A 19,902-nucleotide genomic window follows, 5' to 3' on the forward strand; every position below is an offset into this window, starting at 1 on the left:
TTACATTATAATCAAAAATTAAAAACAACAAAAAGTACACCACACTACATTAACATAAATAATTCAAGACTTTGAAAAAGTAGCTTAAAAGTTAAAAAAATTAAATAAAGTTTGTCCTTCCTAACTATGAATAGAACCAAGTAAGCCATTGCAAAAAATGGAAAATAAAAACTGAACTTCTCTAATTGCACAAGGTTCTATATTGATAAAATAGGATGCAGCTTCAAACAGAATAATGAACACCTAAGACTTATATAATAACATAAAGTAAATATTTTCCAACCAACTCCTTTATATATATATATATAATTTAATAAATCTACAAATATTGATAGTATTGATATTCTACACAAAAACATATACTAATGATTTTTTTTATTGAAGAAATATTTGATAGAAATATTATTTGATATTAATCAAGATGAAACAGCAACACCAGTCACTGAAAATTACAAGAGCAGCTGAAAAAAATATAATACAAGTTTTTATAAATGTATTTATTTAATCTAGTTATTTGCCATTAAAAAGTTAATAGTTTTAGGTAATTTTCATTGCTGACTGTAATGGACTAAAATATAACATAATTTCGTTCTTCATGAGTGCATAGTTTCTTTTAGAAATAGATATGTTTATCCATAAAATTTGTTACTCATTACTTGCTTAACTGTTGCTTGCAGTCTGGTGACAAACCAAAGTCTGTTGTTAGTAAAATCATAATGCTCAGCTATATTTTAATATATTCTTAATAATGATGGAATAAAATTTGTATACTAAAAATGTTATTTTAAATAATGAATTAGGTGCTTATTATGTTGAATATTGTTAATGTTAATAATTGTCAAACTTTGTGAGGTACTGGTGATGATGAATGTTAAATAATATCCGCAGGATAAGTAAATCAACAGTTTTAGTTGTAACAAGTCAAATGTAATAACAATATTGACTGTTTCTAGTCATTACTAACATCTTCAATCATCAATCTTTTGTTTTGTGTCCAATAATCGCATCAATCTTTTGTTCTGTCTATAATTAACTGTATCAGTTGTTCTTTATGATTAGCTTTGCCTGCATTATTATTATTATTTATTTATGATTATTATATCTATAATGGAAAATAAATGCTATGTTGTTATTTATAAAGTTAAGCAAAACCTCCATTTAAAAGAATGTCATTTTGATGCAGTTATTTTTTTTTAATTTTTGCATCAGTAATTAGTGTAGAATTAATGTAGAATAAAATAAAAAAATATTTATTGCTTTTCTTTGTAGTCCCACTGAAGTTCTACACACTTTTCCCAACATGTAGGCAGTTGTGGATCTGTTCTTTATAAAAAGTTTAAGTACATATCAGTAGCACATGAACTCCTCTATATAGTTGTTCTCTAATCTATCTCCTCCCATTGCCCTCTTTAATAGCCAAAACTAAAAGAAGTTACAGAGCATAATTCTAGACTGTACAAGGATAAATCAGAAGTGACTCATTTTCTACAGCTACATGTTTATTCGAAAATTTGCTTGCCCAGTTGTAGACTATGATATACAGCATCATATTTCCAAACGGCACACTCAGTCTAGTCAAAATTTTTGAAGTTTGATGCCCTCATTCATGAGAAACTTCACAATTATACATTGTACAAGTGAAGATGGAATCTCTTGCTCTGACATGATGCTACTGACCAGACAGACACGAATGCCAAGGTGGCTGGAATGTCCATCCTCTCCACACATCTTCATCATCAATCTTCCTCTAGACCAGTTCTCTCAAGTCCACCCAAAAGCATCGAAGACAAAAGCCAGTTTATATTTGACCACCCTTGTATATTAATAAATTAGTTTGAAATGTTATATATTGTGTTGTTGTTGTTATTAATTGTGTTATTGTGTATTATATTGTGTTATTTCAAAATATTTTTTTTTCCAGAATTTCATGATTCAATTTAAATTACATCATATTAATTTATAGATTTACTATTTTAAATATTGTTGTTAATATTTCAATTATCATTTTGTCTAAGTGATTATTCTTCTTTTTTTATTTTACAGCATGTCTAATTTGTTTAAAATGTTAATTAAAGTGGTTACTATTGCTTTAGCTATTGGAGCTAAGTTTCTTGATGAAATTAAGTAGGTTAATTTTCTCTTTATGGTAATGAAAATTTTCTCTGAAGTACATTGTTTTTTCTGATTTAATAATGCAAAACTTTCTTTAAGTAAAGAAATATAATTTACAATTTTTTTTATTGTTATTATTAGGATGCTATTAGAGAAAATTCTTATTTTTGCAAAGAACCAAAGAAGATGGTTAGAGGTGATACAAAAATTGCATTTAGTTGCTCAGAGCATATAATAACCGGCGAGGTTAGAATTGGTGGACAGGAACATTTTTATCTTGAAACACAGGCAGCGGTTGCAATACCTAAATATGAAGATAATGAAATGGAAATAATATGTTCTACTCAGCATCCAAGTGATGTTCAGGTAAGCATCATATGATTATATTAATTTTTTTTTTTTGAATTGAGTTCCCACTAAAAAAAAAAATTAATTTCTTTTGTGTTAAGCTTTTATTATCTGTTTCTTAATTACATTCTCTGCTGGATAAATAACCATGCAGTTTTGAAACCTCAATCTAAAACATGTAATTAAAATTTTTTACTTATGAGATGTTACATGGGTAGCATTAAAAAGATAGATTTTTTCTATTTGAGAGTCGATTAGTATACTTTAATTGCTCTTACTTTAACTTACTAGTAATTTGAGAGGATTAGGTGTGTAAGTCAGAGAGGTGTGTGTATTTAGTGTGGACATACACTATTGGACATTCAGTAGTCATATTCATTTATTTTTATTAGTACAAATCATAGTTTGCCATTCATTTCTTTATTGATCCTCTTGTGTAAAGTTTACATATTCATTAAAATCTACATGAATACAAAATGTGTTGTGATTTTGTTATACCTCCAGCCTCAACATTTTGGGACCTAAACCTTTAGATTATATATGGCAGGAATGATTATATCATGCTGGTAGCCACTGTGATATACCAGGGTGTATCATGAAGTTCTCCTGGGACTTTTCATAAGCTATTCTACTCATGGAAATAATGGAAAACGTTCATATAAACATATGTCCTAAAATGCTTTGTTTGTGAGTAAAAGCTAATGAAATATTTCACTCGGATTTCAGCTACCCTGGTAAATTAGGTCATACTGAAATTTTTAGGATGTTAATTAAGGAGCAAAATTAGTGATTTCTTATGGTTTTTGACCAGAAAAATTTAATAAAATAGTTCCCAGAACTGTATCTCCAGTAGTTTTTGTAGAAATCTGGGGTGAAAATCAATAAATTGGGTTAAAACTGCTGTTTTTTATGTCACATACAATAGCATTGTTAAATGGGTAATAAACATGTAACATTTTTAAACAAGACTTGAAAAGAATTTAATTCTGAATAGAATGGTGTAAAATAAGTTGAATAAAACAAAGAAAGATTAGAAAGGTTAGAAGGTTGTTTATTTAGAAACAGTACACTAGTCCAACATGCATTGTATGTACCAGTTTATAATAAATCTTCAAAAATGAGCCTGCCATTTTTAACACATTTCTTGGCACGCTTCTGTACTGTTTTTGTTATTCTTTTTAGTTCTTCAGGGCTGTCCTTAAGCTGTTCAACCGCATCCATAATATGTATAGTCAATACCTCACAAGAATGTATTTCTTGTTTTGTATATAATATTTTTCATTGATCCCCAGACCCAAAAATTTAAAGGTATTAATTAGATCAGGCAATCTTGGAATCCAGGAATGTGTACCAACTTGACTGATCCATTTCTCAGGGAAATGATGATTTAAGTGAGTGGACACAACATAAAAGAAGTGGAGAGGTGCACCATCATGCAGCAAGTATACTTTGCGTCTCAACATTAGAGGAACATTTTCAAGCAGCTTTGCAGTTCTTGAAGAAAGTGCAAGTAGACCTCAGCATTCAAGCGGCTAGGTAACATGAACAGTTCAGACAGCTGATTGTGAAGAAGGCCACATCATACATTATTGTTAAATTGGGGTTGAAAATTGCTTCACCATTTCACAGGGATTTACTTCTGCCCATCTATGCTTGTTGCATAAGTTATGCCATCTCGATTGAAATTCGCCTTGTCTGTAAACAAAACAGAGTTGTACGGTTATCGATTTGTATTCCACCAGTTGCAAAACTCTAAGCAAAGTGGACTGTTTCCTGGGTGTAATTGTTAAACTGATTGATAAGGATAAAACTTATTTTGTTTAAGTGTCCTTCAAACCATCAGATGAGAAACTCTGATTCACTTGTACTGGTGACTGGACTGCACTGAACTGCATCGATAATTTCATCAATAACAGCGTCTTGCTGGACAGATTCTTAGCTGGTAGGAGTACTAGGTAGTGAACCTGTTTTCTGAAGATGGTGAAGAATCATGCTAAATTTTTTGGGATCTCGAATCATGTAATTCCGAAAACATATTTCATATTCTACTGCAGCATCTGTAGCATTACCGTTACACATACCCAAAATGAATACCATATCAGCGTGTATTCCTGCGTTATAAATAAGTATAGCATTACTTCAATGGCATACCAATCACATTCAAAATAAAATTCACAGAAATCATTTGCTAACGACAACACAGTTCACAGCACCCGATATACTTAATGTACCTTACAGAATGATTTAAACACTAACACAGTATTGCACAATGTCGATGAGCTGTTGTTGTTTATTACAAACTTTGAAATAATAGTTTTTCAAATAATATATTGTATTTTTATCAGTAATAAAAAAAATAACGAAGCAATTTTTATTTATTTATTTTTATTTTACAGCTGTAAAATTTTCAGTTTTTTTTAATTTTTTAATATTAATTTTAACAATAAATTCTGGTTTTTAACAAATTTTCCACATCACCAAAATAGAATTTGGTTTTTGTTTACATGAAGTACAGATCTGATAAATGAAGTAATGTACTGTTTCTAAATAAAATTTGAACTTTTTTAACTTTGTTTTATTTAACTTATGTTAACTATTTTGTTTGAAATTAAATTCTCTGCAAGTTTTGTTTAAAAGTTTTAAGTGTTTTATTACCAATTTAACTAAATTATATTATGTCAGACATAAAAAATAGGGTTTTTACTCCTAATTTATTGGTTTTCTTCCCAGATTTCCCAAAAACTACTGCAGATACGCTTCTGGGATCCATTTTATTCAATTTTTCAGGTCAACAACCACTAAGAAATCACTATTTCTGCCCCTTAATTAATGTACTAAAAATTTCAGTCTGAGCAAAATCTTTCACTAGCCATAACTTGCACGCAAAGCATTTTAGGACATATGTTTATATGATAAACTTATACCATTATTTTCATGAGTAGAATAGGATATGAATGTCCTGAGAGAACTTTATGATACACTCTGTATTCTGCAACAATGATTTTGGCACCATATTGCTGTCCATTGGTCACGGCTTTTGTAATTTTGTTTTGCTATACCATAGCACTGGAAAACATGTTGGTATAAGAAATTTCTTTATTATAGCCTTCAGAACAATTCAAAGCAAGCTACACAGAAGTATTTAGAATAGAGTAACATTGTGACCTATTGTATTATCATAATCTTGTAGCATAAGTTCATTACCCAATAGATTTGGACGTGGATTATAATGAATGAAAAAATCATTTATCGATTACTTTACAATGATTTCTTAAGAATTTCATGATCTACACAAACATTGAGTAACAACAGAATATTATTTAAAGCTCCAAGAATAAAACTTTTTTTATTTTATAAAACTCATGTTTACTTCTATTTCTATATTTGGAAAACTGTACTATATTTTTACTTCATGGACAACTTTAATACTTCTTTTTTGTTATAAAAAAAAATTTAATTATCCACATTACTAATTTATTATAAAACGATACAAAATATTTTTAAAAATTGATTAATTTCAAAATTATTTGCCGACATTCATTAGTTAAAATAGATCATAAAGCTAAAATATTAATTACAATTTTAATAATTCTTTTACATTAAATTTTGGTTGGATTTTTAAAATCCTTCTTGCATAAATGAACTTGTGTGTATTAGTGTTAAATAGTTTATTTATTTATAAATTAGATTATTATTTGCTATAAAATTTTAAATTTATTTTTTTATTTGTTTTTTTTTGGTAGTTATCAGTTTCACATTTGCTCAGTATTCCTAGCAATAGAATAGTTGTTCGTGTAAAACGGATGGGTGGAGGTTTTGGTGGAAAAGAAACAAAAAGTCTTGTTTTGGCTCTTCCTTTAGCATTTTGCGCAGATAAGTAAGACATTTATTTTATTATAATGAATTAATCTGTACAAACACACAAATACATATATATAAATATATTTATGTTATAAAAATATATATATATATATTTATGTGTGCTCTTTCTTAAACATTTTGTTCTTATAAGTAAGGTATTTATTTTATTGATCAGTGTTATATATATAAAATGAAATTTAAACCACCACAACACAGAAATTCAATAAGTTAGACTTACCATAATTTCAAGAATTGATTTTTGCAGGATCCTGAATCTTCAGTTAGTATTTAATTCTACAATTATATTTAGATAAATTGTTTTTATAATTAGTGAATTTTTGATTTATTAAAAATGTTACTGTTTTATAAATTTTGAAGTTATGGACAAATACACAAACTACACAAAGTTTATGAATTCATCCATAATATATAAAGTTTGTGTGTGTGTGTCAACTTTTTTCACCACGTACTTCTTTTCTTTTTCCTTAATCTTGACTACTTCTTTTCCATTATTGGTTCTGGGGCACAGTTTTGATCTTATTATATACATATATATAAGTTGAAGAGCTGTTGAATTTTCAGTAGCTAGTAGAGGCTGCCAGGGAGCAACTCTTGAGTTGAATAGGAAACAAGAGTTCTTATATTCAGAGATTGCACAATAAATCTAATGACATAAATGCCTGTCAGGTAAAGCTGGAGCTTCTAATCCCTTACAGTATTTTTTTATAGCTTGTAAACCGTGTTTTGGTTAGATTATATATAAAGCAAATCAAGAAATAATATGAGCCATATTATTGTTAAGGTAGCCAGTCATACGTTTACTGCATTACATTACACAATATACTGCACACTTCACTTAAAATTCTAAGTTTCTTCAATTGCCAACGCATACATTCTTTACTTAGCATCTAACTATTTGATTTAAGTGCTAACTCAAATTCCTATTTCTTTATTTAACCTCCCACCTTAGTTTCTTCATTTCTCTTGACTTTCAACTAATTCAAACTCTTAATGATTGTGGATCCACTTTTATTAAAAATTAATATAAAATTAAAAGTAAAGCAAGAAAAAGGTTCTTTTAAATTCCTTTTGCTTCAAAATTCTTGTTATTAATTTGGTTTGATTCTTTGTTACTGCTACATTATCATATTGTTTTACTCGTATGTACTTAGAGTACCGTATTTACTGGTATAATTCACACTTTTTTGACCAACACTTTTTATCCAGAATTTTCTATCTGTATGATTTATGAGAGGCGATGAGGAAACTGAAACTGACTGAATGTTTTATTTTTGAATATTTAAAAATGTTTAAATTCAGAGGGTGAATTACACAAGTAAATACATATATTTAATATTAAAATTTAAGATGAAGTAAGCAAACATACTTATTTAAATATTCCATATATATTTTTCTTAGAAAACAGGTATATGAGTAACTGGAGGCTCACTGGAATTGTAGTAATTTATTTTGAGTGATTAATGTAGAGAATTCATTAGTTTGTGACATCTGTAAGCTTACTGCAGTTGTTTTTGATGAGGCAAATAACTGTTTCTGAATCATCATAAACTTGATAAACTGTCATGTCCTTATCCAAATAACATCTGGAATTTTAATGCTGGGGTTGAAAATTTGCATTTTGATCTAGAATTATTATTGCTTTTGTAAGAATGAATGGATAAAATTTTGGACATTTTTATGCTATTTTTTTTAGACAGTCTAGAATAATATATAGAATGTGTGTAAAATGTTTAGGCCAAATGTGATTAAAAAGGCAACACATGTAAATTACTTACTAAAAAAAAATATTACAGAATTTTAATTATTTCAACATTAACATTTTTTTTCTTACTATGCTGTTGCTGAACTTTCTAATTAATATTTTATTTACTCGAAAGAATATTAACTGCTTAATTCTATGTATATATAAATCTTGCCATGCTCATTTGCATGGTTAATACATCATCATTCTGAATGGTGGTTCTTTAAATGAGTACAAAAAAAAATCTTAAGATTGATAGATATTTATTTTTATAATACAAAAATATGGAGAATGTTTAGAAGGCCTGTGTCCTGTAGTCTCCTTTATGAATTGATTTAACATACATTTTAATTATAAAATAGATTGACTATACATAAATATTATATCATACTTGAATTGAATGCCTGTTGATGATTAGGGTATATTTAATGAACAAACATGTTCTAAGTCTAAACTGAATAATACAGTACATGCCATAAAAATTTATATTGGAGAAAGAAGAAAATTACAGGGTCACAGGTCTCGAACAAGAATGAAGAAAAATTAAACTTGATTTCATTGTTAACAATGTAATTATTTTACGCGATCTGTTTCAACTGTTATTAGCCATGAACAAATGACAACAGTAAACATAGTTATTGCAATCAGATTTTTTAATTAAAGTCAAGTGTGCAATTAGTTTATTTGGCTTCAGCCAGTTTATTTTACATAGGCATTCTATTTTTACTTTACATCCCAGCAGATTTCAGGACTCAAGGCAGGGAGTAATATCATTGAGATGTTCTGGAAGTAGAGCACAGTAAGTTGTAAAGAATTCAGTTTAACAAGGGCTCAGTTATAATTACTGATAAAGTATTAATTTTATTATATATTTAATTTACTACTTTTATTATTTAACATATCATGTTACAGATTAAAACGACCAGTTCGTTGTATGTTAGACAGAGATGAAGATATTTTAATCACAGGTCAACGACATCCATTCCTTGGGAAATACAAAGTAGCTTTTGATAGTTCTGGCAAGATTACTGCTTTGGAAATGATATTATATAATAATGGTGGAAATACTCTCGATTTATCTGAGCCAGTAAGTGTTCTCATATTATTTATTACTAAAATATTTCTATTACTAATATTTGTTTATTCATGTAATTTTCTCTTTGCTTTTCGTTTCTTTCCAGGTAATGGAGCGTGCTATGTTTCATATGGAAAGTTGTTACTATATACCAAATGTTACTTGTTGTGGTTATGTTTGTCGTACAAATACTATATCAAATACAGCATTCCGTGGATTTGGTGGTCCACAAGGCATGTTTGTTGGTGAAACCATGATTAGACACATTGCAGATTATTTGAATATGGATGTTGTAAAGGTAATAGAAATAAAATTCTTAGCTTGATTATTATTTCATTTTGGTTTGCTTCAGTTCACATGTGACGAGTGCTTTTTTTTAATTAAGGTTCGTGAAATAAAGTTAAGACAAGTATCTTATAACTAAATAAAATTAACAGATATTTTAGGATTGGTAAATATTTCATTAAAATGCATCTTAATTGCAGAATAATCTGTTAAAAACTTATCAGTCTTTAATAAAAGTTGCCGATCCCTGTAGCAGAGTGGTAGTGTCTCTGCCTTTCATCAGGAGGTTCTGGGTTCAAGTCCCGGTTACACATAGATTACAGATATCTATAGAGTATACATATTTTTCATACTACAAAAATTTAATTTAACATTATCATCAATTTCCAGCTGTTACGGGGTGCCAGCCAGAATAAATGGAATACAAAAGAGTTAATTGGTGTTAGGTTTTCTCCTTCAAGTAAATTACAATAGGCATTCAATGCATGTAATTCATTGATCTGAAGAAAAAAATTGTAGATCTTTGTGTTAAAAAAAAAACTAGCTGATAGAAAAAGTATCATTGCTTACTCTATGTATTTCGTTACGTTACCTTTCCTCATGCCTTTTCTTTCCTTTTTTTGATTACATTAAGATCAAGGAAACATCATATTCCAAACAATTTACTAGAAAAAAGAACAGGTAATTAAGGAAATCATTGATATAAAATAGAAGGAAGGAACTCCTCCTAGTATAAAATAGGAGGAGGAACTGATATGGACATATTTTACAAAGTTTGTGAAAATACATTGCATCAAGGAATTTTAGAACATTAATTCAATGTAATTCATGGATTTCAAGAGGAATATAAACTATTAAATATAGTAATTTTTAATATAATGGTCAAATTGGTGATGATGGTAATGATGAATGATGTTGGGAAATAAAAACTGAAGTGCAGAAATTGGAAAGATCTGTTGAAATTAAAAAATAGATTATTTGAAAAACTTCAACAATATTTTTTTTAATGTGTAGTCTGAACACAGGAAGTTCATTGAATCTCCATTCAATGAATGATTTGAATAAATACAAATTAACCATTTTCTGGCCTTTACTCCTTGTTAAGAATAATCTTTGTTAATTGAAAATGCTTTTTTCTTGTCTCCTAAATCTAATTTGATCCTTGTTAATTGAAAAAAAAGTAGTTACAATTTAATCTCAATTTGTTACTGTTGTTAAATTGTACAATTTGGTAATGTTTTTTTGTTATTTTTTTCTTTTTTCAGTTAATGGAATTAAATTTATATAAAGAAGGAAATATTACACCATTCAATCAAAGGTTAACATACTGTACAATTGAACGGTGCTTAAGAGAGTGTCTTCAAGATTCAAATTTTAATATTCGTCGAAAAGAAATCGAAGAGTTTAATAAGTATTTATAATATTGTACTGTTTAGATATTTGTTATAAAAGTATTGAATTATTGTTGTATAAGAAAATTAATTTATTAATTTGTAAAGGTTTACATTATATGAGGTCTGTTCAGAAAATAACTGAACATTTTTAATTACACACCAATGAAGATATTTAGTGATGTGTGGTTGGCAGCATTGTGTTTCGCATAACCTCCTCTGTAACCACTTGGTTCTTGGATTGCTGATATCTTGTTTGGCTTTCGTGTTATTGTTATTTGAGTGCAACACATTTAAGTATTAATAGTGATTTTTGTAATGTATGATTTTTAGGAGCAACAATACAACGTAAACTTTTGCGTGAAACTGGAGAAAATGTTCACAGAAACATTTCAACTTTTAAAACAAGCATACAAAGATGATGCTCTAGGTCGTATCCAATGTTATAAAATGGTTTTCATGATTTAAAAGTAGTCGTCAGCCAATTGAAGATGACACTCAACCAGGAACTTCAACTGATGATACTCACATTCAGAAAGTCAATGATCTGGTGCATGCAAATCACTGAATGACTGTCAAAAAACTTGCAGAAGAGGTTAGCATCTCATTTGGATCATGACATGACATTTTGACTGAAAAATTGAACATGCATCAAGTTGCAGCAAAATTTGTTTCTCGTTTTATGACAGAACATCAGAAAGATCATCAAGTGGACATTTGTTGGCAACTTCTTGAACAAGCCAATGATGATGAAACATTTATGCAAGGTATCATATTGGAAGATGAAAGCTGGGTTCAATCATTAAAATGGATTGGCAAAGGATCTCCACACCCCAAGAAAGCACATCAGTCTTGATTCAATGTCAAAGTGGTGATGCTCTCTGTTTTTTTTTTTATTTTAATGGAATTGTGCATTTTGAATGCTTGTCTCAAGGTGAAACAGTGAACCATGCATACTATCAAGGCGTTTTATATTATGTTAAGTGAAAAAGTCCACAAAAGGAAACCAGAGTTGTGGTGAGACCTCATGGTTTCTTCACCACAACAATGTGCCCGCACATTCAGCTTTGTCAATTTGTCAGTTTTGTGCAAAAAAATTAGATGACTGCCTTCCCACAGCCTCCCTCTTGCCAGACCTGGCTCTTTGTGATTTTATCTTATTTCCAAAATTAAAATCAGTGATGAAAATATGCTGTTTTGAGATTATTGATGACAATAAAGCAAATTCATCATGGACCTTAATGGCCATTTCAAATGAAGCTGTCCAGGATTGCTTTGAGAAGTGGAAACTCCACTGGAGTAGGTGTGTGAATAGGGGAAGGGAGTACTTTGAAGAGGACAAGGACCAATAAATAATCTGTAAAATTAATAATAATTAAGATCAAGAAAATAAAGTTCAATTAATTTCTGAACAGACCTTGTATTAATTAATATATAAATGATTGGTTACTCATTTACATCAATGGGTTTTATATATTTAGGTAGCCTATTTGTTTCGTCAAGAAATTTATATTTATTTAAAGTTTACTTCAACTTTCTTTTTGAAATATAATTTTGTTTGGTAAAAATTATAGGATATTGATTGCTTATAGTAGACCTGCGCTGGGAATAGATCTAGATGTTTGGCAAATAAATATGCTGATGTATATTTATTTTTTTTAATACTCGTTTATACTAGAGATTATCTCTAAAGTAAAGGCTGTTTCATTGTAAAAAAATTTATTCTGAAAACTTTGTAAATATGTTTTATTTTTGTTAAATTACATATCTTATATTACTTCTCTATTTAATCACCACATGAATTAAGACATTATCATAGTGATACACCAGCTTCAATACCCTCGTCATATTTTTCTGCTGCAGACCGTTTAGCTAGTAATTAGCAGCAGTTTTAAGTTTGTCACCTGCAAATTTTTTACCACTCAAAATTTCTTTCAATTTCCCAAACAAAAAAAAGGAGCTAAGTCTGGACTATTTGGTGGGTGGTAGTAAATTTCCCATCCAATTGTTCTTAGTAAATCACATGTCAGACCCACAACATGTAAACGTGTATTATCGTGCAGCAGGACGATGCTGTCAGTCAGCCGCCCATGTCACTGAATTTGAATAGCGCACTGTAACTTACGTAGAGTTTTGCAGTAGGCTTCTGTATTAATGGTCGTTCCACATGGCATGAAATCAATCAGCAGTATGCCAAACCGACTCCAGAAGAGTGTGGCCATCAGTTTGCATCCAAATGGCTGTGATTTGACCTTTGTTGGTCTGGTTGGTGATTGAGGATCACGCCATTCACTTGACTGCCGTTTTCTCTCTGGTGTGTAATTCAAAATCCGTGTTTCATCGCTAGTAACAATCGAATTAAGGACTCGTCACCTTTTTCTGTGTAGCACATTAATTCTGTTACTTCTAAACCTTTCACATCATTCTCAATTGTTTCGTTCACTCATTACATTATCACTGTTCATAGCAACCAACTGCCTATGAATTTCAGCCAGCTTAACATTTTGATGGTTTAAAAAATGTATGACCACATATTTTACAGTCGGCAGCAACATTGATTTTTCTATTAATTTTATAACATAATAGCTCACACGTAATCAAAGATACTACAAAACTACAATTTACAGACAACAATGCAGTTTGTACATTACTAGTGTAGGCATGAATGACACAGGTTCACCAACCTTAAGGAGAGAAATTTCCCAGCAGTCTTTACTTTAGAGATATCCCTTGTGTAATAGTATCATTGATTAAATTTTTAGGAGTATGTTTTTTCTGTATGTAAAATGTTTGATGTAAAACAGAAAAAATGTAATAAATGAAAATAACACATAAGAAATATAATCAGATCTATTTACAGACATTGCTAATTGTCTTTTTAGGAGATCTATGTAGTTTATCTATTTTTTTATTAATCTAATGTAAATGAACAAAAACAAAACAAAAATTATGCAATATTACATCATACTCTTGCTTACTGGAAATTCTGTTAAAGCATTAAGGAAATAAAACATTTCATGACATATATTTAAAATCAAAGATTAGAAGTGGAAAGAACTTGAATTAAATTTTAGGCTATATAAAAATTAATCTTAACTCATTTTATAAGTTATGCTAAAGAAAGTTGTGCAGGCTTTTGTTTAGTTATTCAAATATTTTTGCATAGAGTTATAAAATTTAAAAACTTTACGGGTGGATAAAAGAATATTTTGAAGGCTTTAATTATTCTTTGTCATTATCAATTTTTAAAATTTTTGTTTAGATTTATTTATATTAAAATTATTTAATTTTTAATGAGAAATTTTATTATCATCAAATGCCAAAAAAAAGAAAGCTGTAACTAAAACAGTTACTGATTTAAAAAAAAAAAAACAGTGAAATAGAAAAGTGCGTACACAAAACAACAGTAAAATAAGGAAAAGAAGAAGCAACACTGAAGGTTACAAGGAAACCCCCCCCCCCCCAAATAACAAATAGAAACAACAAATTTAGATCTCTTTATTGCTTTCTCCAAATGTTGATCTTATTTCATGAATTCTCTTCTGTTTTCCTTTTATTGTTCTTTTGGGAAATTTCATTTCTCTGACCTGTAGCTTATTCCTACTTTACTGTATCTGCTTAATATAAGCATTAACTATATCTTGATGATAGCAAGTTATCATACCACTTGGCCATACAAATTGAATGTTTTAAATTTGATATAGTATTTACTATCAAATTATAAGAATCTCACGTGATGTTGGCAATAGTATATTGTTTAAAAATAATTATAAAGAAAATATATTTGAAAAAAACACATTGCTATCATTGTGAAATATAAAGTATACAATACTTCTTTTCAGAATTAACAGATGGCGAAAGAGAGGGATAGCAGTTGTACCAACAAAATTTGGTATTGCATTTACCACTTTATTCTTAAATCAAGGTGGAGCATTAGTTCTTATATATATGGATGGATCAGTATTAATATCACATGGTGGTACTGAGATGGGTCAAGGATTACATACAAAAATGTTACAAGTAAATCAAATTTTTTAAATGTTTCATTATTTGTTTTATGGTTCTAAGTTGAATTAATTTTTTGAGGGGAAATGAGTTGATTTTTTTTTAAAAGAAAATAATTTTACATTTGTTATTAAAATTAAAAATTACACAAATTCATTACATGAAAATTACACAACATTATGAAAAAATACACAACAAAAAACTCTTTCAAAAATCATCTTCAACAAGATCGGTTCACAACTTGAGAAAGAACTAGGAGAATACTAGAGAGATTTCAGACCCAGGTGGAGCTCTCCAGACCAAATCATGAGTCTTGCGCCGTTCTCGCTTCGCCCTGCTCCGATGATGTGCCAAGAACGACACAAAAAAAATGAAAAATGAAAATGTTTTGCAAAATTATTACTAAAATTCTGATTTTGTTTGGTTTTTTGAAGGATCTTTTTAAATGAACTGAAATACGCTAAGAAATTTAAATGTTTGAATAAAGTTAATTTTTATTGACCTAATTTGCCTTAGAAATTGTAATTTTTATGTTGGGATTCACCCTTTGATGCCAGCCGGATGCTCGCTACATCATGAAAGGTAGTCATCTTTATACGCATTCGACTCTCCTCTGCATTGTTCGCCTCACAGCATCCCAGGCTGGATCCTGCTTCTTCCAAGTCCAGAGTGAGAGTGCTAGTCCCTCCAAGTCCAGAGTGCGAGTGCTAGTCCGTCTCCTTCCGAGTCGTGAGTGAGAGTGTCAGTGCCCTTTCCACACGCTTACTAGTCGGCCGGAGAAAAAATATAATTACCTTCCCCTTCCAACAAAGTTTATTATGTTACAGCTCGCATGTGCGAGAACGTCAACATCTTAACACTAATACAATGTCACATAATTACATACAAGTTACAATGTCAAAAAACGTTACTTATATTAAATCTAATACAATTAAATATAAGTTACAATGTTAGCTTTATTTTTTATTTATGAGGTTTGACACACCACAGTCTCAAACTAGTAATGGATTGCAGCAGGAAAAGAAATAGAGATGTGGTGATAAAATTTGTAGAGTTTGAGATAGCTTATGACTGTATCCACAGAGAATCCATGCTAAAAATTCTAAAACACCTCGGACTACATACCAAATTAATAAACATGATATAACTAACCCTCACAAATACTAAGTCGAAGGTAAAATTCAGAGATGAGCTCTCAGAATCATTTTGAGATCAAAGCAGGACTATGCCAAGATGATGGTCTCTCACAGCTATTATTCAACTGCGCTCTAGAAATTGTAATTAGGAATGGTTCAAAAATACCTCTCAAAAGTAAAGGTCAAAAAATCAAAACAAACTGTTGTGGTTTTGCCGACAACTTGGCACTGCTAGCAAATGACATCGACGAAATTAAACCACAGATATTACAAATTCAAAACATTGCAAATAAAATTGGCCTCAAAATATCATTCGAAAAGACAGATATTAGCCCCAAAAACCAACACGAATTAAAGAAGGAAACATAAATTGTAATAAAATCAAAATAGTAACCCAAGTTAAATATCGTGGAGAGATAATAACAAACAACCTAAATGAAAAACCTCAACCCCAATAAGAAGAAATTATCTAGCTAAAGTTCAAAAAATAACCTTGTACATTTACAATAAAAAATGCTTATCGATTAAAGTTAAAATAAGGCACAACACAGTTATAAAACCAGAAGCCACTTATGTAGCAGAAACACTCTTCCACCTTAATGAACAATCAGACAGACTCAGAAAAGTGAAAAAAGAATTGGAAGAATCTGCATCATAAAAAGTACTAAAAAGACAGGCAATGGTGGATTGTACCCAACAAAGTCGTGTACAAAGATTTAGAACCCCTCACTGAGGAGGAACCTCCATGCGTAAGAGGAGACTAGGATTCTTCAGACAAATCATGAAGATACAGGATTTAAGACTCCTGAAACAGCTAGTACAATACAAACTCGACTTGTAAAACACCAAGACTGGATGAAGATGGAACAAAGAAATAAGAAAGGATCTGAAGGAAATTTACATCAGAAGATGCCACAGATAAGATAAAATTAAACAAGAAAATCAAGAGCAAAAACACTCACTTCACACTCAAGAAAAAACTCACAACACAATCAATTTCAACACTAGAAAGGGCACAAAGATCAGATTGTATGAAAAAGTACTGGGAGGACCGCAAAGCCCAAACAATCCCATCAAAGAGACTTGAATAATGGACTGACTAAAGCAGGGGTGGCCAACACAAGGCCCGCAGGCCACGTGCGACCTGCTGGGAGTCATGTTGCAGCCCGCAGAGCTGGATCAAATGAACATAATAAATGTTAACTTTTATTGTACGTACCACTAAAAGAACATTACATCATGAGTCATTCGTATCGTATATTTTAAAATTATAGTTAAGAAAAATTTGAAATATCCTGCATTTTCAGGAAAATTCATAGGTTTTAGCTATTTGAAATATCCAAGGTTTACTTAGTTTTTCCAAGTTTTTAGTTACTTAGTTTTAGTTACTTAGTTTTTTACTTAGTTTTTAGTTACTTAGTTTTTCCAAGGTTACTTAGTTTTTTGTCTGACGCTAGATGTTGATAAAATTTAATATGGGACTTCAACTTCTGATATGTATGTTCTGTGGTTCGGTGTGTAATGGTATAAGTTAGTACAAAATACAGTCTTTCTGTAGTACTACCCATGGTGTTTTATTTTATTTTTCAGTTAAAAAGCGAAGACCTACCATGGCATCAACTAGTAAAGATGAACCAAAGAAGAGAAGAATCACTGAAGAATTAAGACGTTTTGAAGACAGGTGGACTATAAACTATTTTTTGTGGAAATTAAAACAAAAGCCCATATGCTTGATATGCAATGAATCTGTTTCTGTTTTGAAAGAGTATAAAACTTCAAATGGTACTACGATACTAAATATGCAAATAAGTCTGATAAATGTTGAATAACTGCTGCCTTGGTTAAGTACATTGGTTGGTTGAATTATTCATGTAGTTAATTATGTGCTGGTTCAATTATTTAAATAAAAAACCTTGAATTAATTATGAATAAAAATTGTATTTATTATAGTTTTTGTTTATGTAATTCACAAATATATCAGTGATGAATGATGAGTTGTAATAAGATAAAGTGAGTCTTCAAGTGACGTATTGAGGCTGCCAGAATGTAGTGCGGAGCCAGCTTATATAGTGTGGATGGAGCCAAGTGAATCGTACAGAGCTGATTGAATTGTCAGGAGCTGTGTCTCAACAGATAATTACAAAGGGCAATTTCGACAAGATCAAGTAAATGACTTTTAAAAAAAATTTCTACGCAACAAAAGATATTTACTAGAGCGGGTTCAGAGTAAACATGCTATGTAAAAGCTAGTTAGGTAGTAGCCATGATACTAGCAAAATATTGAAGCCATATTCAAATAGTAAAGTGGTTAAGAAATGTTTTGAGATCATCATTAAAATTCTATGTCAAAAAAAGAGGAAGTATTTCTCAAAAATAAGTCTGTCTCGTCAGAATTTAATAGGCATGTGGATGATATTGGAAAACATATTGAAGATAATTTGAAAAGTCGAGCATCCGAGTTTATATTTTATGCTCTAGCATTGGATGAAAGCATATATATGGCAGATACTGCCCAATTGATAATTTTGATCAGGGGTGTTGGTGTTCATTTTAAAAAGACAGAAGAATTAGTGGCACTGTATCCACTTAAGGACACTACTAAGTCATGAAATTTGTTACAGGTAGTTACATCAACATTGAATTGCTTTTCGTTACAACTTAACAACTTATCGGGCTTAACAACAGATGGTGCTCCAGCAATGGTTGGGAAATACGAAGATTTAATAAAATTGATTGAAAATGAGGCCTCCAAAGTCGGTAATACTTCAGTGTTAAATTTTTGTTGCATTAACCAGGAGAATTTATGTCCCAAGTCCCTTAAAATGGACCATATCATGAAAGTGGTTCCCAAAATAGTGATCTTCATTAAGTCGAACGGGTTGAATCACTGTCATTTCCAAGAATTTCTAAAGTCTTTGGACACAGATTATGATGACGTTACATTTTATGCAGAAGTAAGATGGCTGACCCATGTCAAAATCTTAAAAAGAGTGTTTGATTTGCAGCAAGAAATACAATTATTCTTTGTAAGTAAAAAAGAATCCCGGAGTTTGAAGATAAAGAGTGGGTTTGAGAATTTGCATTTCTGGATGCCACCTAAACAACGTTAATACTCGTTTACAAGGGAAACATCAATTAATTAATAAGATATATTGCCATATTTCTGCATTTCAAATAAAACTTGGCCTTTGGAACAACAGTTGAGGACAAAACACTTTAGTCGCTTTCCTACATTGCCAATTGCAACCAGACATCACACAGGAGGTGGCGGATAAATACGCTACTTTGATATCTGACTTAAACCTTGAATTTGAAGACCGATTTCAGGATATTAAAAAACATCTTGTGCTTTTCTGTCCATTTGCAACGCCATTCATGGTAGATGTGAATTTATTACCAGGAAGATTACAACTGGAACATTGTGAAATGTGTTGTGATACACAGTTAAAGAAGAAATTCCATCAAGTTGGTTTGGAAGAGTTCTATAAAAGGGGTAATTCGACAAGGACAAATATCCTAAGTTTTACAAACATGCTCTGTCGATTGTTTCGCTATTTGGAAATTTTTATGTGTGTGAACAGCTTTGTAGTCGCATGGAGCACATCATATCACAAGTGAGAACACAAATTACTGATGTTCATTTGGAAAACAATTTGTGTGTAGTGACATCAACCAAGATCAATTTTGATGCACGTAGTTCTGCAAAACAAAGTCAGACATCTCGCTTATAAATATTTTTAAATTGTCTAATAAATATGTTTGATTCTCAGTTACGTTTTATTTTCTTAAAAAATACCACCTACTTGTTTTCTTTTACGTTAGATCAGGCATGCATTTGACCACGGTCACACCTGCTGGGAAGCGATGATGTGGTCAAGGCTGTAGCACATTTGCTTGTTTGCTTTAATTAACAAAAAAGAAAAAAAA

The 19,902-nt window shown here is 30.3% G+C and overlaps 1 protein-coding gene and 1 long non-coding RNA gene across 6 annotated transcripts in view; one reads left to right on the forward strand and one right to left on the reverse strand.

Annotated features, from left to right (window-relative positions):
* ry (xanthine dehydrogenase rosy) overlaps positions 1-19,902 on the forward strand; it is a 99,664-nt gene that overhangs the window by 59,504 nt on the left and 20,258 nt on the right. Inside the window, exons 17-22 of the mRNA XM_075368360.1 lie at positions 2,254-2,478; positions 6,204-6,337; positions 8,996-9,170; positions 9,265-9,456; positions 10,709-10,854; positions 14,677-14,854. Coding sequence (XP_075224475.1) covers positions 2,254-2,478; positions 6,204-6,337; positions 8,996-9,170; positions 9,265-9,456; positions 10,709-10,854; positions 14,677-14,854 — 1,050 coding nt within the window. The remainder of the gene's footprint in view (positions 1-2,253; positions 2,479-6,203; positions 6,338-8,995; positions 9,171-9,264; positions 9,457-10,708; positions 10,855-14,676; positions 14,855-19,902) is intronic.
* Positions 14,985-19,902, reverse strand: part of LOC142326146 (uncharacterized) — a 101,139-nt gene continuing 96,221 nt past the window's right edge. For 2 of the 5 annotated variants that reach the window (XR_012756706.1, XR_012756709.1), the window contains one exon: positions 14,985-15,173. This is a non-coding gene — a long non-coding RNA (uncharacterized LOC142326146). Of the gene's footprint in view, positions 15,174-15,269; positions 15,640-19,902 lie in introns of those variants that run through there. The other 3 variants (XR_012756710.1, XR_012756707.1, XR_012756712.1) reach the window with 3 other exon arrangements.

Source organism: Lycorma delicatula, chromosome 6 (genome assembly GCF_047948215.1).
Source record: "Lycorma delicatula isolate Av1 chromosome 6, ASM4794821v1, whole genome shotgun sequence".
Classification (NCBI taxonomy): Eukaryota; Metazoa; Arthropoda; class Insecta; order Hemiptera; family Fulgoridae; genus Lycorma; species Lycorma delicatula.